Here is a 22,964-nt window from a genome sequence, read left to right as displayed (position 1 = left end):
TTTTCCCTAACCAAACTCAAATCCTTTGATTTAACAATTGACTCAGATTACTTTTTTTGGTGCGTGAATTGTTATTTACAGTTCTTTTGGCCAAACTACAATAAGAAGTAGTACATATAACCACAAGATGTTCAAATTTTACTTTTTTATCTACCAGATGAATATATTTATTACTGCAATTATTGTGGTTACTCTGCATCTGGAAGCAAAATATGTAGCAATCTAAATAGCTTAGCATCTTAGTTAGGTTACAGTTGAAAAGCATGGATTTGGGCTCTTACCTGGATCCTGCTACTAACCACGGGAATGATTTTGGCAAATTATCAGGCCACTCTGACCCTCCGTCTCTTCCTCTCTTTTAACAGGGGCTAGGGCCAATGATCCATGTATAGTTCTAAATGTGAATGGGCTGCTAGACACTGGCTGACATAGACTCTTAGGAGACTCAGCCAAGGAAATAACATACTGTGTCTTCTGGGCAGAACCCAAAAAATAAGAAATAAAATAATAACCAAAGTAAAATTCATTATTTCCTAATGATGTAAAACAAAACAAATCCTGTTAGTCACCTTTGGAGGATGCTAGGGAACCAACTACTTATTCCGACAACTAGTACATAAAGGGAAAGAACTGAACACTTATCCTATTTGTTGTGGATGGACTATACCTCAGGGTAATCGAATAGATCATAAAGGAGAGTTCATCATACAATAATTCCAGCTAATAAATGCCAAAAGAGTAGAATTAAAATGTTATCATTTTGCAACTCCCAAAAATGGCTCAAGACGATGATCACGAATAGTTGTAAAATAATTAGGGGAAAAGCAAATGTGGAACTTTGTAGTAGGTAGATCAGGCTGACAACAAATGAAACCATTAGCCAATCTCAGTGTCACACAAAAAGATACCCAGGCATTATGGTGATAAGATGTAAAGTACAAAATCCCACCTACGAAGCATTCTTTCCAAATATATTGAACCTGAATATGCTGTAGATCTAATTTCTCATTTACAGGAAATGCAGGGAAGATAGGAACATACTAAAGATACTCAGAGATAAATTAAAATCTGGAAAGTTTTACAACGCAAACAACCTGACCTGGTTTCTTCAACAAATAATTTAGAGGGAAGAAGAAAAGAAGAAATTCATAGAACAAGACATATGTTACCAGATGCAGCGTATAGACCTGGTTTAAATCTTGTTGCAAGCAAACTAACTCAATAAAGAAAGCAAATATCAGATAATTGGGGGAAATTTGAATACTGAATAGATATCTGCTATTAAAATACTTTGTTAATTTTTTAGGTGATATATCATATTTTGGTTATGTTAAAAAAGGAAACTTTTTTTTTTTTTTTTGAGATGGAGTCTTGCTGTGTCACCCAGGCTGGAGTGCAGTGGCATGATCTTGGCTCACTGCAACCTCTGCCTCTGGGTTCAAGTGATTCTCCTGCCTTAGCCTCCCGAGTACCTGGGATTACAGGTGCGCACCACCATGCTCAGCTAATTTTTTTTGTATTTTTAGTAGAGACAGGGTTTCACTATGTTGGCCAGGCTGGTCTTGAACTCCTGACCTCAAGCGGTCTACCTGCCTTGACCTCCTAAAGTGCTAGGATTACTGGCCAGAGCCACCTTGCCCAGCAGAAAACATTGTTTTCAGAGATGTATTTGAGGTACTTATAGATGGAACAATATGATGTCTGGGATTTGCTTCAAAATAATCCAGTGGCAGGGTGGTGAGTGGGAGTGTAGATAAAACTAGATTGCTCATGTGTTGACAATTGTTGAAAACGGGTTTTGGCATCATGGCACATGTATTCCTATGTAACAAACCTGCATGTTCTGTACATGTATACCAGAACTTAAAGTATAATAATAATTAAAAAAAAGAAAATGGGTTTTGGGCACATGAAGATTCATTATATTACTTTTAGTGAATATTACATTATTCATTATATTACTCTCTCTGTTTTTATGTATGTTTGAAAATTTGCCTAATTAATTTTTTTAATGGGAAAAAGTAAACACTTTGTGATAATTTATTAAATTGCATACTTAATATTTGTGCGGGTTTTTATATCAATGACTGTATTAGTCTGTTGCTATACAGAACTACCTGAGAATGGGTAATTTATAAAGAAAAGAGATTTAATTGACTCACAGTTCTGCAGGCTGTACAGGAAGCATGGCTGGAAAGGCCTCGGGAAATTTACCATCATGGCAGAAGGAAAGGGGAAGCAGGTATGTCTTACATGGCCAGAGAAGGAGGAAGAGAGAGAAGAGGCTAGTGCTACACACTTTTAAACAACCAGATCTCATGAGAACTCACTGACTTTCATGAGAACAGCAAGGGAGAAATCTGCCTCCATGATCCAATCACCTCCCACTAGGCTCCTACTCCAACATTGGGAATTAAAATTTGACATGAGATTTGGGTGGGGACACAGATCCGAACCATATCAATAGCTGTATTAGTTTCCTGTAGCTTCCATAACAAAGTATCACAAATTGATGGCTTAAAACAACAGAAATGGACTCTCTCAAAGTTCTGGAGGACAGAGGTCTGAAATCCAGCAGAGCTGTGCTCTCTCCTGGGGCTCTAGGGGAGGATCTGTTTTGGGCCTCTTCCAGCTTCTGGTGGCCGTTGGCATTACTTGATTTGTGGCCGTATTACTCCAGTCTCTGCCTCTATGGTCACATTGCTGCCTCCTCTTCTGTCTGTGTACTCTCCTCTTGCCTCTCTTATAAGGATATTTGTCCTCTGATTTAGGGCCCGTCAGATAGTCTAGGATGATCTCCTCATCTCAAAATTCTTAACTCAATGATATCTGCAAACCTTTTTCCAACATGTGGACATATCTTTTGGGAGGCCACCATCCAACCCACGATAATGGCATATTTCAGTAGAAAGATCTGAAAACTAATAACTAACAAGCACAGTTTATCTTTCTCAATTTCACCATAAGGAGTAACTGTCAGAGTTATTTCTGGTACGAATGTGTGAGATATCCTTGATTTTTTTCCTACCTTGTCACATAAGCAAGTCCTGTCATTTTCACTAAAAAAAAAAGTAAATGAAATCTTTCTACTTCTTTCCAACTACACTCTCAATACTTTAATCTCATCTATCATATTCTATGATGGTCTTACTGATCTTCCTGGCTTCTAATCTTACCTCTCTCCATTCTTCTCTCCACAGAAGCCAAGAATAATTAATTAAAAACAAAACAAAACAAAAATTTACAATCTAATCACCATCTCTTCCTTGCTCTGTATTGAAATGGTAGTCCATTGCTTCTAGAATAAAATCCAAACACTACCATGGCTTCAAAGGTGGGAATACATAATTTATCGTCCAACTTTGTCTACACTTATCTGGGGCTATTCCCTTTCTTACCCACAACTGCCCAGCCCCACTGGCTTCCCTTCAGTGTCTTAAACACACCAAAGCCAACTCCAGTAAATATAAACCTGGGAAAAGGAGACACCAGACAGTGTTTACTATGAGAACTCTATTGATAATTGGGCAAATTGTCATTTTTTAAATGGAAATAATAATTCATGATGGAAACGGTAATTTATGTTGGATACAGATACATTAGAAAACATGTAAATAAACTATAAATACTCATCCCTCTTCCCACCCTCTGAGATAATAATATTTTCATACATATCTGTTCAGAATGTATGCTTAAATATTACAAACATATGATTGTATAACTTGGTAACTTTTATTTTATTTTATTTTTTTTGAGATGGAGTATTGCTCGGTCACTCAGGCTGGAGTGCAGTGGCATGATCTCGGCTCACTGCAACTTTTGCCTCCCAGGTTCAAGTGATTCTCATGCTTTAGCCTCCTGAGTAGCTAGGATTACAGGTGTGCACCACCATGTCTCGCTAATGGCTAATTTTTGTATTTTTGGTACAGACCGGATTTTGCCATGTTGGCCAGGCTGACCTCAAACTCCTGACATCAAGTGATCCACCTGCCTCGGCCTCCAAAAATGCTGGGATTACAGGCATGAGCCATTGCCCCTGGCTGTAACGTTTTTTTTCCCACTTAGCAATGAACTGAGAGTGTTTTTTCACATCATTACATATACCATTTCATCATTTTCTTAAGGCTTTTGATCCATATGTCCTAATCACCCTCCCCAGGACTTGTGCTAATCTGCATTCTCGGCAACAGAGCATGAAAGTGCCCATTCCCCCACATCCCTGGACATCTTTTTTAATCTCAGCTGATCTGAGAGATGAAAAACAGCATCCTATTGTTCAATTTGCACTTCTTGGATGGTTGTGACAATGAACTTTTTTTTTTCCTGGTATTTCTCACCTATAGTTCTTTATAACTGTGTAACAAAGTATTTGGTTATATTTTAAAAAGAAATAGCAAACGAGCTAAAAAAGCATTTGTGAAAGCCACTTAGTGCCAAATTGCAGTAGCCCTGCCACTATGCCTGAGAGCATAGTTGCATCAATGCCTCTAAGTCGTTTGCTCTCCTGTATCTGAGCATACAGCCTGGGCTTTATAGCCCTTATTAGGGAAGACTTGATTTTCTTCTTGTAAAATATAAATCACAGAAAGCCCTCCATGATCAGTCTTCAAAGTTATTGCTTGCATTTTCTGAAAATACATGTGGTAAAACAAGAAATTATAGATTTAAAATCTAAGTTTCAGAATGGGGCCCAACAACTTGCACTTGCCATTGTCTGGGGTTTTGATCATCTTTAAGTTTCAGCATGGAGTTCACGTAGCTTGATATATTAGCATAGTCAGCAATACATTTTCCTGTTACATTTATTTAGAAAGAAGGTCAGATAAATGTGTAGGAAAACCCTCATTTTCCACATTATTTTTGAACAGGCAATTTTATTTTGCTTCATCTGAAAAAAAAAATAACAGCAGGATATTTCAGGGCACTGTGTCTTATATAGTACTGCAGATGTAAAAATGTATCACATACTTGCTTGTGAGGCAATACCAGGGATTACAGAGTACTTCTAACTGTCCAAGGTCCTGAAATCTCACATTTTCCTAGTCTACAATTTTGTGTATTATTTTGAACTCAGAGTGTTTTCCATTGAGCAGACACGTTCTATCACTTCATGTTTCTTATACTCTATTTTAATCATTTATGTGTATCTAAAGTTCATCCACATGAAGGTTGCAGTGAGATGAGATTGCACCACTGCACTCCAGCCTAGGTGACAGAGTGAGACTCCATATCAGAAAGAAAGAAAGAAAGAAAGAAAGAAAGAAAGAAAGAAAGAAAGAAAGAAAGAAAGGAAGAAAGAAAGAAAGAAAGAAAGAAAGAAAGAAAGAAAGAAAGAAAGACAGACAGACAGAAAGAAAGAAAGAAAGAAAGAAAGAAAGGAAGGAAGGAAGGAAGAAGGGAAGGAAGGAAGGAAGGAAGGAAAGAAGGAAGGAAGAGAGAAAAAGGAAGGAAGGAAAGAAGGAAGGAAGGAAGAGAAAAAGAAAGGAAGGAAGGAAGAAGGAAGGAAGGAAAGAAGAAAGGAAGAAAGAAAGAGAAAAAGGAAGGAAGAAAGAAAAGAAAGAGAAAAAGAAAGGAAGAAAGGAAGGAAGGAAGGAAGTCCACTTCAATATGGACAACTGACTGAGTAGACCAATTTTATGTGTGATATAGTGTCATATTTTTAAGAGCTATTTTTATTAAAAAACTTAACCAAAACAAATAAATGTAATTATGGTTGTGATTGTGAGACCAAATATTTTCTTTAAAAACTCAAAAACATAAACCAACATGACCTAAATCACAGCTAAATAGAGAGCTCACTGTAAATAGAAATTTTAAAGAAAGAGATCTAGTACATCAGAAATAAAATTAAATATTAAGATTCAATAAATGCAAAAATAAAAAAAAAACCTGTTAAATAAAAGGGACATGTGGAAACAATGTTTTGTTTTAATGGCAAAAGTGGAGGGCCAAGGAACACGGTGTGCCATTTCATGGGAGGGAATGGTGATACTGGAAAGACACATGGTGAGTATTGCTTTAAAAAAATCTAGTCTTTACCAAAATCAAAGTTCAATGGTGATCAGATATGTGGCTCGTGCACCATCTGTGAGGGGAGCAGGTGGAGAGGGGAAGCCAAACTAGACCAAGAAGGAAGTGTCAGCATTTATCAAGAGAGCACACTAAGTAGCTTTATGAAATAGGCTCAGTAGAAAGAAGACAAATCAGGAAAGATAGTTTCTTCCTTAAAGAAAAGAGACAGACACATAGAAGAACTCAGAATCTCAGCGTTTAACCCTTTCATTGAGCAACAAAAGCTCAGACAGGCAAAGTGGCTTAGTCAAGTTCAGACAGCTTATCAGTGGCAGAGCTGAGACTAGAAATTAGTAGTTTCAATTTTTACGAGAGTGGTCTTCCCACTCTAGGACAGCTATCTCATATGTGAAAAACTTAACATTCATATAAGCAAGCATGCACCACAGTTAAACAAAAAGGGGCTGGGCATGGCAGCTCGTGTCTGTAATCCCAGCACTTTGGGAGGCCGAGGTGGGTGGATCACCTGAGCCGGGGAGTTCAAGACCAGGCTGGGCAACATGGTGAAGCCCATCTCTACTAAAAACACAAAAATTAGCCAGGTGCGTGTCTGTAATATCAGCTCCTTGGGAGGCTGAGGTGAGAATTGCTTGAGCCCTGGAGGTGGAGGCTGCAGTGAACGGAGAGAGCACCACTGCATTCCAGCCTGGGTGAAAGAGTGAGACTTTGTCTAAAAAAAAAAAAAAAGTTAAACACAAAGGACTTGAGAAATACAGCAATTAAATGAATGGATGACAAAGCGAACAGTAGAGAAAGGAGCTGTGTAACATGAGTCAAGAGAAAGATGTCTGGCTTTACATGAATTTTAAGGAGGGGGAAGAGCATTGTCCAAGAGGTATGAGAAAGATGGAGGTGTTGATAGGCCCAAAGTTACTAAGGGGAGCCCAGAAAACCATGTGGCTTTTGGGACCAATCAGAGAAAAAGTGGAGAAAAGACTTCAATAGTCCCACTGATAAGGGACAGAGGTGTTATACATGCTTGAGCCCGGGAGTTCAAGCCCAGGCTGGGTAACATGGTGAATGGGCAACCCGAATGCATCTGAAATGGAGAGTTTCAGATTACTGAAATTTCTAATTGTGTAATTTTGCTTTTTTCACAACCTCTAACTCCCATCATGCTTGCAAATATTTCTCAAATACATTAGTTTATTTTATGAAGAGTTGAAGCCAGTCAGAATATTTCTGTTCCAGTCTCAATTCTATCACAGACCAGCTGTTTGCCCTCAGGGAAGTCACGTTACCTCTCAGGGCCTCACTGTTACCAGTAAAACAAAGGGCTCTAGTACATTAGAATTTCCCAGACTTTGCATGGAAGAATCACCTGGTGGTCAGGTTTGGTGGTTCATGCCTGTAATCCCAACACTTTTGGAAGCCGAGGTAGGAGGATTGCTTGAGCCTAGGAGTTTGAGGTTGCGGTGGGCTATGAACACAACACTGTACTACAGTCTGAGTGAGAGAGTGAGACTTTGTCTCAAAAAAAAAAAAAAAAAAAAATCACCTGGGGCTCTGAGGCTCTTGTCAAATAAATGAATCTCCAGGCTCCACCTTAGACCCACTGAAACAGGATCTCAGAGGAAGCACTTGGACCTAGGAATCTGCTTCTTGTCACCAGCAAATTTTGCAAAGCTCCCACTACATAATCTCCACGGTCCCTACTAATGATATTTATGACTCAGTTTTCTCAGTGGAAGCTCAGAATTTCTAAAGCAACTGAATCTCTATTTGATGGACTGAAGATAACTGCAAATTTGGAAAACATTGTAAGGTTCTCTAACTTTCTATGGGTAAAGGACAAAAGAATGGATACATGCACTGGCTCCAGGTTATTCATTCTTTCTTGAATATAAAATTGAATGGATGAGTCTTTGATGTCAGCTTATAAAATTTATATGCCAGGGCTGGGCATGGTGGCCCACGTCCATAGTCTCAGCTACTTAGGAAGCTGAGGCTAGAGGATCACTTGAGTCCAGGAGTTTGAGGCTGCAGTGTGCTTTGATTGCACCTGTGAACAGCCACTGCACTCCAGCCTGGACAGCATAGTGAGGCCTTGTCTCTGAGAAACAAATTCTATATGCCAGAAAAAATATACCATATGCAATGTGCCCATGTTACAAATAAAAGTCTTGTCTCCAAAGACGCAAAATAATAGACGATGCTATCTCCTAGGAGTAGAGTAAAGTGAAGCAAACCATCACCATGAAAGTATGAGCTTTACGTGGTCGCGGTAGCTTCTTTAATAAAAGAGCAAGTTACCCAGCTAGTCAGAGGCAGAGTGTAGATTCCCTACTCCCAATATTTTAGAATTAAACTTATTATTTTCCTCATGCATGGCTCAATAGCAATGGAGGCATCCCCGTAATATCAAGTTCAAAGTTACTGTGATTTAGAGGAAGAACATTGTTATGATATTGCATAGCCATAATGTTTTGATTTCTTTCCAACGGAGAAAAATAGCACTTAGGAAAACAAGAGAAGCTCAAAATATCCAGAGATGACAAACACAATAATACATTTTCTCCCTCAAAACTAATCTAAACTTAATTTGAATTCATGTATGACATAAAGTACTTAAATATTCTCTTTCCAAAAATTGACCTTGAAGGATTGGAATTCATCATATATTCTTGCTTATTGCATTCATCTGTGTATCTTATCTAAAGGACCAGAGCACACAATTGTTCAGTTTGCACATTGTATACAGGCCCTAGGCTGAGGTGGTGAGTGGGACTGAAAGCCAGTTCAAGTTCTGGACATACTGCTGTGCTTCCTGATATTGGCACATCCTTCCTGTCTCATACCGCACCCCTTGTCCCCAGGAGATGTCTTCTGAGGTGAACAAAGAACAAATACACTGTCTCAAGTTAAGACAGTGCCATAGTGCGCTGTTTCCCACCAGAGGGGAGTGCCTTTCTCTAACTGCCATCTAGGCTAGCAGTGGCCATCTAGGCTTGCAGTGTTTGACCTTCTCTTCTACGACATTGCTGGAGGTAGATTTAATTGAGTGAGTTCTGATTAGTTGAGATTTTACTACGGTGCATTACATAGTGAGGCAATAATTGATACAGGTTTTCTAAAAATGTTGCATTCCTTCTACCTGAAGATTATAGTCACTTACAATGCTTTGGAACCTGAAGACATGACTCTTTTGAAACTCTTCTTGAAAAATAAGGACTCAAATTTGGAAAAAAAAGAAAAAGAATAGTTTTTCATAAAAGATACCATAAGATTCTTAGAAATTACAGTTGTCAACTGAACTTTGATTCCTGATGAAATTCTTTTGCAGGTCCAAGAGGATCAGCATATCAATGCGTATCAGTAATATTAGATGACTATTAAAAATATAGTACTAGGGCCAGGCACGTGGTTCACACCTGTAATCTTAGCACTTTGGGAGGCTGAGGCAGGTGGATCTTTTGAGGTCAGGAGTTCGAGACCAGCCTGGCCAACATGGTGAAACCTCATCTCTACTAAAAAGTACAAAAATTAGCCAGTCATGGTGGCGGGCTCCTGTAGTCCCAGTTACTGGGGAGGCTGAGGCAGGAGAATCGCTTGAGCCCAAGAGACGGAAGTTGCAGTGAGCTGAGATTTCGCCACTGCACTCCAGCCTGGGTGACAGAGGCAAGACTCCATCTAAAAACAAAGAAACAAACAAACAAAAACAAACAAACAAAGAAAACCCCTAAATAAAACCATAGTATTGGAATCTAAATATAGAGGCATTATATAAACTGGAAATAGATCCTCTTTCTATACCCCAGCATTATTAATTGACCACCAAAAGAGTAGAGTAGGTTGAGCAACATAATGTGGTTGTATATGACACTGGATAAAAGTTGAAGTAATTCCAAGAAGACTGCATATCTGGGTAAATACTTCAGGATGGTCACAAATTTGCCATGATTTCAGGGACGTAACAAAGGTTTACTCACCTCCCTCTCTACTCACCTCTTCCCCATACTTCTTTGATTTGTTTCATAATGTCTGATGGTCTAAGATTTATTTTTCATTACTTTGGCTTAAATGTTCACCTGGTGCTAAAAATGCAAATACCTCTGGGATAGGAAGAACATTGTCTTTGAGCATCAGTTCTCTCAAAGAACACAGACAACACACTTCGATAGGGAGAATAATACAAGGGAATAGTACCCCAGAGTTGGGGAGATAACAATGAAAAGGAAAAAGGGTCAAGAGTGTTTCAACAGCAATTGCCAGATATCAAAACTTTGTGTAATCATCTTGGCATTGGGAATGGTAATTTGACTTAGAGATTAGTGGGTCCTCAACTTCAGTCAGATAGCTCGAGTTTGATTTCTACTTCCATCTCTAACTAGCTTTGCTTATTTGAATAAGCAGTAACCTCTCTAAGCTCCAATGTTCTCCTCAACAAATATTTATGTGCCCAACACATGTCAGGTATTATTTTAAAATAAATCACAATAATATTGTCCATCGTCTAGGATTGTTATGAGAAATAAATGGGATAGTCTTAAAAAGTGGTTCCTATGTGCCTGGTGGATAGTAAGAAAAATCTTATGGAACAAGTAATCCTAAGGATGATTCCTTTAATATGTGAATTCCTACACAGTTTACAAAGCACTTTCACATCTACTGCCTCCTTACAGCAACCCTGTAGGCAGAACTAGCCAGACATTTAGTGCTCCATTTTACAGGTGAGGAAACTGAATGAAGCTTGGCATGATCTACTTGGTTGGCTGTGCAGTGCTCCCTACTGAAAAGAATGGTTGGCTAAAATGTGCGTAAGCTGGCCAAATACTTGTTCTTACTACAGACTCCTATTTTATAGATGCAGAAACTCAGTAAGGCTTAGAAAGACTTTGATTTTCTTTTCTGAAACTTGTAGTGAAAAAGAATGCTTTTAGGAAAAGTATGAGTTGGCCATATTAGCCTCTATATATTGGTAAAGGGGTAAAAAGAATTATTTGACATGAAGAAGAGGACATTGAACAATTTGATCTTCAATACTTAACAGTTATTCAAAAAGACTGGTTTCTCCTCATCTTCTCAAGTATTGAAAAATTTAAAGAAGAAAGAGATTTAGACTGGAAATAAGAAAATATTTTTACTTCACTAAAGTTTTTTAAATTTGGAAAAGCCCATCAACAAAGGGTTTGGAATCTTTCACTAACTATATTTAGAAACCTTGAATAGTCATATATATTGGAATCCTATTTAGAAGTAGAAAACTGAACCAGTAATCTTGAAATGACCTCTTTGAAATCTGGTTGCATGATTCAGCAAACATTTAGCTGACTTAGTTGTAGGAGAAGAAAGTTCTTATATTACATTTGTTCCAATGATTTTCAAGCAAACAAATATTAGCTTTAAGAGCAGCAAAAATGAAATGAATTTATTTCACACATTCCCATAGGATGTGGAGACTGTGTCTCACACTTGATCTTCGCTAAAAGGCTGAGAAGCAATGTGAGACTGTGTCTCACTTCCTACTGAACACAATTTTTTCTACTGGCCAGGCTATTCCAAGCCTTTCATAGGCTCTCTGGGAGAAGCATCTGTCCATATGCCCAGACAGTAGGTCCTTCTAAAGAATTTTCAACTCTGCCAAGTTGAAAGACCCTGAGAATAAGACTTGCTCATAAATCAATAGGTTATTGAAAGCACACATGCTTTCTACATGTCTTTAAGTTTGGTTCAAATTAAAACCTTCCTAGAATGACATGAAAATCAGAGCTCATTCATTTTGGTGTGTGACCTTGCTGAGTTCTTATTTTTAAATTCAGTAAAATACCATATGTGCCTGTCAACTTGGTATATATGTGTGAAAACACTCATCTATCCCTGAAACAAGACCTTTTGGATAAAAAACAAAGATAACTTCTTTGAGTAAAGCAAAGTCTAAGGAGGAGAGAAATTTGAGTGAGTGAAGCTACAACTGTCTTTCATTCTGTGGATACTGGCAGAGATGCTGAGTTTACAGAAAATGTTAACTTCTTTTAATGACCTACTATGACCAGGTAATAATTTTTCCCCTTTGACTCAACTTATCCTTAGCTACATCAGGCCATTAAACATACCAGAAAGCAAACGAGCTTGGATTGTTTGAAAAAAATCAATGGCATTAGAAAAATATGAAGATGCTTTTCTAGAAAAGAAAGACGCTTTTCTAAATAGAACAAGCAAATTCAGTCTTTGATTGGATCCTGATTGTCTTAGTCTGCTTTTGCTGGTTAGTTTATAAATAATGGAAACTTGCTTCTCACAGTTCTGGAGATTGGGAAGTCCAAAACCAAGGCTTGTTCTCTGCTTCCAAGATAACATCTCTTTGCTGCGTCCTCACATGACAGAAGGGCAATAACAGACAAGCTCATTCCCTCAAGTCCTTTTATTAAAAGCATGCCATCCCCATAAGCTACCAATGACTTTCTTCACAGAATTGGAAAAAACTACTTTAAAGTTCATATGGAACCAAAAAAGAGCCCTCATTGCCAAGAAAATCCTAAGCAAAAAGAACAAAGCTGGAGGCATCATGCTACGTGACTTCCAACTACACTACAAGGCTACAGTAACCAAAACAGCATGGTACTGGTGCCAAAACAGAGATATAGACCAATGGAACAGAACAGAGCCCTCAGAAATAATACCACACATCTACAACCATCTGATCTTTGACAAACCTGACAAAAACAAGAAATGGGAAAAGGATTCCCTATTTAATAAATGGTGCTGGGAAAACTGGCTAGCCATATGTAGAAAGCCGAAACTGAATCCTTTCCTTACACCTTATACAAAAATTATTTCAAAATGGACTGAAGACTTAAATGTCAGACCTAAAACCATAGAAACCCTAGAAGAAAACCTAGGCAATACCATTCAGGACATAGGCATGGGCAAGGACTTCATGTCTAAAACACCAAAAGCAATGGCAACAAAAGCCAAAATCGAGAAATGGGATCTAATTAAACTAAAGAGTTTCTGCACAGCAAAAGAAACTACCATCAGAGTGAACTGGCAGGCTACAGAATGGGAGAGCATTTTTGCCATCAATCCATCTGACAAGGGCTAATATCCAGAATCTACAAAGAACTTAAACAAATTTACAGGAAAAAATCAAACAACCCCATCAAAAAGTGGGCGAAGGATATGAACAGACAATTCTCAGAAGAAGACATTTATGCAGCCAACAGACACAAGAAAAAATGCTCATGATCACTGGCCATCAGAGAAATGCAAATCAAAACCACAATGAGATCTCACACCAGTTAGAATGGCGATCATTAAAAAGTCAGGAAACAACAGGTGCTGGAGAGGATGTGGAGAAATAGGAACACTTTTATACTGTTCGTGGGACTGTAAACTAGTTCAACCATTGTGGAAGACAGTGTGGCGAGTCCTCAAGGATCTAGAACTAGAAATACCATTTGACCCAGCAATCCCATTACTGGGATACCAAAGGATTATAAATCATGCTGCTATAAAGACACATGCACATGTATGTTTATTGCGGCACTATTCACAATAGCAAAGACTTGGAATCAACCCAAATGTCTATCAACGATAGACTGGATTAAGAAAATGTGGCACATATACACCATGGAATACTCTGCAGCCATAAAAAAGGATGAGTTCATGTCCTTTGTAGAGACATGGATGAAGCTGGAAACCATCATTCTCAGCAAACTATCGCAAGGACAGAAAACCAAACACCGCATGTTCTCACTCATAGGTGGGAATTGAACAATGAGAACACTTGGGCACGGGGTGGGGAACACCACACCTGTAGGGGGGGCTAGGGGGGAGGGATAGCATTAGGAGATATACCTAAAGTAAATGACGAGTTAATGAGTGCAGCACACCAACATGGCACATGTATCATATGTAACAAACCTGCACATTGTGCACATGTGCCCTGGAACTTGAAGTATAATAATGAAAAAAGGCACTAATTCATAAGCGGGAGTAGTCCTCATGACCTCATTATCTCCTAAAATCCTCACCTCTTAAGACAATTGCATTGGAGAGTGAATTTTAAATGAGTTTTAGAGAAACACATTCAAACTGCAGCACTGGTTTTTACCAAACAACTGTAACTTTTCCGTGTTTGAAAATTTTCAAAGTAAATAGTGGAGGGGAAAAGCAAAAATATTCTAGCTCCATCTCTTTAAAAAATTACCCGGGATTATGGTTTGGTGGTAATCCAGAGAGATAAAAACACTTTAAGACTTGTTGTATAAGAAGCACGATTGTAGCTCTGTATATTTTTGGTAAGATGTTTGGCACAATGCTTTATAGGAGCATAAAAATATTGTCCTAAGGGTTAAGATTTTAAATAGATAACTTATAGGGAAAGAGGACACAGTTCCTGGTTATGAATCATATCCATCAGCCTGACACTTTAATTACAACTTCTTTGGAGTTTATAGTATATTATCCTCATTAATCCCCAATTAGAGGTTTGAGTCATCCAAATAAATCTGCAGGACTTACACATACAGGGTTCGTTATCGAGCGGCCTAGCTTCATGCTTCCAGGTGTATGACACATGACACCTTCTGTCCTTTCACTTGTGATGTGTCTCTAGTTTTCCCAAGCCAAAAGCAGAGCCCAGGATTAGGGCAACATATATTTAAGGGTGCGTTTTTGCAGATGTCGGCTGGGACTAGAAAACAAATGTAGGCATGCTTAAACGCTGAGACCAATGTGGAAACTTCACGAGGTGGGGCTAGGGGGAATAAAATTTCTGGTGGGGCACGTTCAAGTTAACGTGAGTGTATAACGCTATCAGTTTTACTACCACTGAGTGGGTATATGAAGGGGATGTTTGCGTGCGTGTGTGTGTGTGTGTGTGGTGGAGGGTGTGTGTGTGGCGGGGGGTATTTTCACAAAATGACATGGAAACCTGACTGCAGTTCTTTTGGGAAGAGGACTTGGAGGTGTCTTGGGGTGGGGAAAAGATGGAAGGCTGAGATTTCTTCTGGACTTCAGGGAAGAGGGATGAAATCAAAGGGAAACAATCCAAGGCAGATTAATGAATTTAGTCTAATATTCGTGAATTCAAAGTAGATTCTAATCAGACCGTCTCCTCCCTCTTCTGTTTGCAGAACTGGCACTAAACAGGATTCCCCAAGCTGCTTCATCACTCCCTGCCGTTCGCTGTCCCAGGAAATTCTCGTGCCTCGCCCCGGAATCCGTGTTCGACTCTTCTCTGGCTGAGCTGATCATTGCCAGCCACCCCGAGACTCCCCACGCGGCAGGCAGCGTCTCCTCCGGTCTCACAGCCACCCCGGGCTGGAGCGTGGGGAGGGGGTAAGGGAGCCAGCCAACTCGGAGAAACTTCGTCGCCAGAGATGACTGGGGTTTTCGGGCTTTCCCAGCCTTCCCATGCCGGACCACACGGCATTCATTAAAGTGGTGCAGCAACTATTGCCGCGCTTTGGCCGGGCAGGTTTTGAGCTGCAGAGACCCGTGCGCCCGACAACAGCGCTTTGCCACCCAGTGCACTGAGGGCCGGGTCTTCTGCTGGGGGACGACGAGCGCGGGGAGACTTTGCGCCACGATGTTTTGTTTTCCTGCCGCAGGAAAGCTAGGCAGTCTGTTTCCACCGGACTTAACCCGCCTGAAGCAATAGCCATGGAAGTTGCAGCGGCACAGAGGGAGACGGAACCGCTTGGCGCGGCATCTTTTTTGGATGTTTTTTCTCTACACAGACGACTTCTTTCCTTCCTTGGGTAAGTGAAGGCCAGCCTGTAAATAACCAAAGGGTAGAACCGAAGGGGATGAAAAGGGATTGCAGTAGCCCAAAGGGCTAAGTTTTCTTGGGAGGAGGTCTCCCTCCATCCCCACTCCATACAGTCCATTCCAAATACGCAGTAGAGAAGGAGGTGTGTTTGATTTCAGGCACGTTGTGGGAAACGGTACTGGGATTTATTTACCTAATTTTGGTGGATTTTTTTGGGGGGAGTCATAAACTTGTTTTTGTCTACATTCTGAGAAGGAGAATGAAAGTGGAGGTGAGAGAAAGCTCCAGAGGTTGGAAGTGGGGAAATGAAAGGAGGGGGCGGTATCCAGTGATTAAGCAGAGAGATCATCCTAAGGGCCAATGACTAGTGCACGTCTTCAAGGCAGACCAGGAGCACTAGACACTGATCCTGCTCCCTACCCTAATAGAGTCTACCCCAACCTCCCCATCCCCAGCCCTCCCCTCATAACCATCCTGCTGTTGCCATTCTGGGGAAGGTCATTATTACCGAGGGCCCCAAATAACTTTTAATGAGGACCTGCAACCTGTCTTGTACCCAAGTGATGCTCAATAAACGTTTGTTGATTGGCTGAATGATGTTGCATTCTAAGGGTGCATTTCCTGCTACAGAAATTTGCCTTGGACACTGAACTAAATCCTGGAAGCAGACCCCAGAACACAACGATAGCTCAATTCATTTTGCAAAGGAAGAGGGCCTGGAGGCTTAGAAAATATCATATTTAGACCTTCATTACCCAAACGAAACCATCAGACAGGTTCAGGGTCAGATTCATGGGTCTGGGGACGGGATGAACTCACAAGGTTCTCCCATGGAGAGCATGGACCTTTGTGTCCTACAAACTTGGGTTTGAATCCCCATATCGTGACCTTGGGAGTCTTTCTTTAATCTCTCTGAACCTTGATCTTCTCATCTGTAAAAGGAGGCCAGTTATAGCTTCTGCAAAATGATGTAACAAAGATGAATGGAGAGGGAATATGAGATGGTGAGGGGGAATTCCGTAAATGTCAATCATGCCTCCCCATGTTCTGATGACTCAGGAGAGGGTATCTTTCTCCGCTGATACCCCTCTCTGGCTCTGATGCAGGCAAAAACACTGTATTGCAGTGACTGTGCTAGAGTCCAGCTGCCCGTGAACAGTTAAAGAGAAGAGTGCAGAGTGAGGTTCGAAAGCCTTTCTCAGAAGCAGCTCCCTCTGGACTTGAGAACAGAATTTACATACACACTGGTGTCTCCGGGCAGGACTGGGAGAAACAGAGATTCCTTGTTTGTTTGATTTCTATATCTTAGCCATCCTCCCAGTCCTAGTAGAGAGAGGCAAAGTGTGGTTACAGAGTCCCGGGAAGATGGTTCTGAAGCACCCGGGGAACCTGCCTAAAGGGCTGAAGAGTCAGAGTAGCACCATCAGATTGGTACTGGTTTTGCCTGAATGGGGTTTGCAGAGAATTCAGGGCTCCAGCCTGAGTGACAAAGCACTCACCTTTCCTACAGACCACAGCGGACCTCTGTAGGTCTTGCTCTTGGACCCAGAAACCTTGATGTGATAGTGAGGGATAGATGGTGAGAAAGATGCTGCTGACAGAGGGCTCCCCAAAAGCCTCAAGGTGCCCTAGAGTGGCATGCAACTCAGAGATCAGCTGCTAGTGTGGGATTTTAGAACCCCAGCTGGCAGGCATGGGAATGAGCTGGGCTATTTCTATGCGTAAGTAAAGGCAACAACAATCTAACAGGACCTTATGGCACTAAATAGCCCCATGAAAGCAAGATCTCTATCTTATTCTCTGCCATATGGCCAGCACATAGCACAGTGATGGCACTTGGAAGGGGTTCAATATATATGTTGAATGAACAACAAATTTTAGTAAGCTTATCTGGAAGCCAGAGTAGGGGTTTAAACTACTTCCTGTTCAACACTGCAGCATGCAATTCATGTCTTCATTTAGCAAGTATTTCTTGAGCATCTACTACGTGTAAGGCTCCGTTGCGAGGCATCCGAAGCAATCTGTCAGCATCATTCATGTTGATACTCAGAGTGACCCATTCAAGATCACCTCAGCACCACCTGGCTTTTCTGGAGACTGAGGCCCCACCACAAACCCCTGTGGGCTTTCAAGCAGGGGCAGTGAGAGGGTATTAGATAAATGCTCCAGGTTTAGCCCCTTTCTGGGAACAGATCTGGGTCCCTTCGCATCTTCCCGGCTGGGTCCCAGGCTCCCGGGGTCGCCGCTTCCGCGAGCTGCCAGGTCTTGGCAACTCCGCTTTCCTCGGGGGCCGCCGTACCTCTCTCAAGCCCCCTTTCCAGCCAACGACCAGCGGCCCCAGTCCGGGTGCAGGTAACTGGGAAAGGGACCAAGCTGCGCCTGGGGAGCGAGCTTCCCCGGGCGGGGAGTGCGCAGCAGACGCGGAGCGGTCCCAGAACAAAAGGCTCATGGCTGGCACGGGCCTCCTCGGAGTGCGGCAGGGACGTGGGTTCGGGACTCAGGCGAGAGAGCCAGGGGCGGGAGGAAAAAAAATGAAGTGAGAAAAGAGGAGGGAGACCCCAGGGTGGGAGCGGTGAGAAGAGGTGACCCAGGGGCTGAGGTCTGCGGCGGGGCCGCAGCGTCCCTTCCTCCGCCTCCTGCAGCGCCTTCCAGGCAACCAAGCGTGTCTCCGGCTGCAACTCCAGCAAGCGCGCCGCGGCCGCCTCCACGCCCGCCCGCCGGCCGGCCGACCGAGCCAGTAAGTAGCCGCGCCCCCGCCGCTCGCTCCCCGCCCCTCCGCGGCTTCCCCGCCACCGCCCACCGCCTCCCGCCGTCCCGCGGGCAAGTCCGCGGCCGCCTCCTGCTGCCCCGGGCCGGGTGCCGGGAGCTCAGCGCGCCTTCCCGACTGGTCGCCTCGGTCCGCTGCTCGCCCTGCTCTCTCCTGCCAGGGCGCGGCGTCTGGGGCGCGCCACGGGGAGGGTAGCCCTCGCCGCGCGCTCCCCGGGCGCCGCGCCACCTCTATATCCAATGGCTTTCGGGGAGCGGGAAGTGGGGGGCGTCGCCGGGGGCGAGGAGCCGCGGCCGGGGTGGGGCGTGTGCGCTCAGCGCGGCCGAGCGAGGCTGACGTGCCCGCCCAAGCGCGCGCCCGGGAGTGTATGTGCGGGTGTGTGTGTGTGTGTGTGCGGGAGTGTGTGCGCACACGCCTTCGGGGGCTGGAGTGACACTGCAGTGGGCTTCTCCCTAGCCCCAGTCTTCCGACTGCTTAGCCCCTAACCTGCCGGCACCGCTTTCGGGAAGCAGCTTGGCTCTTCCATCTTCCCAAGCCTTCCTCTCCATCCTTTCATCCACCCCTCGCCAATCTTACTTTTTCATTTACCCACGGGGCCGCGGCCGGCCACCCCCTAGCCGGTGCAAACACCCAAGCCATCTCCAGTTCTCCCCCAAGCCAGTATTTTCCCACCTGTCTTTTTCTGGGGTTTCTCCACGAGCCAGTCCAAGGCTCCCCCATCCTCGGAAATTGTTTTGTTGGACTGCTAAACCGAGGCGTGTAAAGCTTGAGGACTTTATTATTATTTGGGTTCTTTTCATTTCTTCCCCTTCTGGGCAACGGAGCAATGAAATTTCCAATCGAGACGCCAAGAAAACAGGTGAACTGGGATCCTAAAGGTGGGTATTTCCTACTTTTGGCTGCCCTCGCCCTGCCTCTGTCTCCGGCGTGTGCGCGCTTCCTTGAGTGGAAGCACTCTCTCTTCTGGCAGCGTGTGTCCTGAGGCTGGGAAATGCGCCTGGGAACTGCAGCGCGGGTGGGAGGAGGGCGGAGGCAGCGTGGGTTCCGAACCCAGATAGTGCCTGTAATTACCACATAATCATTGTCCCTCCTGGATTGTCTCCAGATCTATTTAGATAGACCAAGCCGACTGTTTGGTTTGAAATTGCAAGTGTCGGTATTTGCTTTTGACTTTGAGTGTGCGAGTGTGTATGTGTGTGTGTGCGTGTGTCCTTTGTTTCTGGTGATCTTTGTCTCTCTGGCAGATGGGTGGGGTGCCTCCCCCTGGACCTGGAGCTGCGCCGCATGCCCGGGTGTCCTCAGTGGGAAAGGTTTCCTGGCAGCAAGTGGGGCTCGAGTTGCAGCAGCCGTCCCTAGGGGTGGGCCCTTCTCGCAGGGCATGCAGAATAATGGAGCCCACGGGGCCTCCTGAGTCTTCGTTCAATCTTATTACCAAACCTAGCAGCTAGTTAGGCTCAGGTCAGAGTAGAAGCGGAGGAGGGGTGGTTTGTGAGAAGGGTGGGGCTGGCAAGGCATCGGGGAGGGGCACGAAGTGTGCCCGCTCAAGCAATGGTGTGGTTTGCATGCTTTTACGAATGTTGGATCAGGTTTCATCCACGCAAAAGGGAGCGATTAAGACGGATTTGTGTGTGCCTAGCGTCGGCCACCGTGTCTGTAATTAGCATACAGATGTTAAGGCTCCAAGGGAATGATCAGTATGGGAGCAGAACAAGTTGGAACCGCGTGTCCAGTTGTGACAAGAATGCTCTTTAGCATTTCTCTTAGCTCATCTGACAAGTGTGTCAGGCGAGGCAACGCCTCTGTGTGTATTGGGATCGAAATTTGTTTATTTGGGGTGCGTGTGTGTTTAATGTTCTTTATGAGTGCATTTCTTCTTTTTCTCCAGACTGGAGAGAAGAAACCTTCTTATTTGTTGAGTAAATGTCTTAGGAATTGACTGGCTGTTGAAGAGTGCGTGAAGAGATACTGCCTTTTTTTAAACACCGAGGTTGTTACATCTTAAATACAGCCCAAACCTTTTATTTTGTCTCTACTTGAAATCTCTGGAAATATGGAGGTCTGCCTTTGCTTTTTTGGGGGGAGAATCCCTGAAAAACATATTTGTTAAATGCCTATTGCATACTAAGCCCTGTCCTAGGCACTGGAGATACAGTCAGAACAAGAAAGACAGAAGCTCTGGGTTGGAGTTTACAGTGAGGAAGACAGACCTAAATCAATCATTGCATGGAGGAATGCATACTTCAAAGTTTATGTATGCTCCAAGGAGAGCATCAGAGGTTTAAGAAAGTATCTGATAGAAGAGATTGACAAGGACCGGAGAAGGCTTCCCTGAGGAGATGACACTTGGACTTAGGCCTGGAGGATGTATGGGAGTTAATTGTCTAAGGAGGAGGGGAATTGTTGCAGAAAAGGGAACAGCAAGTGCAAAGGGCCTGAGGCAGAAGAGGCATGTGTATTTGATGAACTGAAGAAGGTTCCCATGGCTACTGAAGAGTGAGTGAAGAGGTATTGCCTTTTTTAAACACCCAGGCTGTTATACCGCAAACACAGCACAAACCTTTCATTTTGTCTCTATTTGAAATCTCTGGAAATTTGGAAGTGTGCTTTGGCTTTCTTTTGGGAAATCCCTGAAAAACGTATTTATCCCTAGCAGAGAGCAAGAGAGCTTGTGTTTTGAAATATGACTGGGGGATCCACAGGCGAGCCCCCCCACCACCAAGCCCTGTGTTGTTGGAGGTGGGGTAGGGTTGTGGGGTTGGAAGAGTATAGTATTTATCTTAAGCCAATGAAGAATTTCAAGACAAAGAGTGACACGATTTGAACTAAGTTTCAAAACAAGGGCTATGTGCTTTGCGGATATGGGGGACCAGATACAATGGTAGCATGGGCCAGAATAGTTGCTGTGGGCATGGAGAAGCGGTTGGAGTAGAGAGCTGTGGAGGACATGAAATCAACAGGCTTTGCATGAATAATGTGTGAAAGTGAAGTGAAGGAATTGGAATGACTGAGATGGCAGCCAGGGTAGGACCAGTCTGGAAGGAAAGCTCATGAGTTCAATCTAGGACTTGTTGAGTGGGACATGTCCCCAAGCCATCCAAGGGGTGTGTTAGGTGGGCAGCTGTCTAAATGCTGGGGTCAGGCTCTTCAAGGAACTTTGGTACAGAGGGAACACTCTGATACTGATTTTGTGAAGCTGGCTTTGGGTTTTAAGGCATATTTCTGTATGATCATCATTCTATATATTCATGTTCCAGTGATGAACACAGATGAATTTTACACATTATACAGCCTGACACAGTGAAGAAAAGCATGCAAATAGCAACTTCAGTTACAACCAATGGTGCGAAAAAACCTCAACAAAATAACAACATTTAATGAGCAACCATTGCATGCCAGGTGCTTTATGTGTATTATTTCATACAATTATTTTCACGATACTTATCTGATGGTGTAAGTGTTCTAGTCTCATAGTCCCATTTGGCACTTGATTGCCATCATGACGCCACTAATCTGCCTTCCAGTGAGTTTCTCTGACTTTGTGCACAGTTGTTCCCAAAGGTAGGGGTGACAGTAGTCTTTTCTAGCCAGGGGATGGAGGCGGGAAGAGAGTGGGGAGTGAGGTGGCATATCTCTTATCTGTATAGAATTATGTGCTAGGTGCTCTTCTAATGCTTTACAAGTATTTTTTTTTTTTTTTTTTTTGAGACGGAGTCTCGCTTTGTCACCCAGGCTGGAGTGCAGTGGCACCATCTTGGCTCACTGCAAGCTCCGCCTCCTGGGTTCATGCCATTCTCTTGCCTCAGCCTCCGAGTAGCTGGGACTACAGGCATGCACCACCACGCCCGGCTAATTTTTTGTATTTTTAGTAGAGACGGGGTTTCACCGTGTTAGCCAGGATGGTCTCGATCTCCTGACCTCGTGATCCACCTGCCTCGGCCTCCCAAAGTGCTGGGATTACAGGCGTGAGCCACCGCGCCCGGTGCTTTACAAGTATTAATTTAATCTTCACAAACATTTTAGGAGGAAGGTATTATCCTAATTTTACAGATGAGTTAACTGAGGAACAGAGAGGTTGAGTAACTTGCCCAAGATTGCACAGCTAGTAGGACAAGATTAGAATCTGGGCTCTTAAACACTCTTCAAGTCTGTGTTTCTTACTGGGACTTTGGCTTTTGCCTGGTAAGTTTCCCAAAGCTCAGGAAGTGAAGAAGCTTGTTGGGAGGAGGAAAAGAATAAGAGAGAGGATGAAGAGGAAAAGGGATTGGAATAGGAGGAGGATAAAAGAGAGGAAGAGAGAGGAGGAAGGAGAAGAGGAGACAGTGACTCAACCTTACCCTACTCGTTCTTTTCTCTACTAACCTATTTAGACAATAGTGTTTTCATTTCCATGTCTGATGGGCAAGTCAGTGA

The 22,964-nt window shown here is 43.0% G+C and overlaps 1 protein-coding gene across 2 annotated transcripts in view; it reads left to right on the top strand.

The window, feature by feature from the left end:
• Window positions 1-15,272: 15,272 nt before the first annotated feature.
• The window catches only part of KCNK10 (potassium two pore domain channel subfamily K member 10), a 145,147-nt gene continuing 137,455 nt past the window's right edge, over window positions 15,273-22,964 (top strand). The window contains exon 1 of one of the 2 annotated variants that reach the window (XM_025392246.1): window positions 15,273-15,776. In XM_025392246.1, coding sequence (XP_025248031.1) covers window positions 15,737-15,776 — 40 coding nt within the window. In that variant the 5' untranslated portion in view covers window positions 15,273-15,736. Of the gene's footprint in view, window positions 15,777-18,929; window positions 19,433-22,964 lie in introns of those variants that run through there. The other variant, XM_025392245.1, reaches the window with a different exon arrangement.

This window comes from Theropithecus gelada, chromosome 7b (assembly GCF_003255815.1).
Source record: "Theropithecus gelada isolate Dixy chromosome 7b, Tgel_1.0, whole genome shotgun sequence".
NCBI lineage: Eukaryota > Metazoa > Chordata > Mammalia > Primates > Cercopithecidae > Theropithecus > Theropithecus gelada.
Note: the sequence above shows the minus strand (reverse complement) of the source record. Positions and strands in the feature narration are given on the sequence as shown.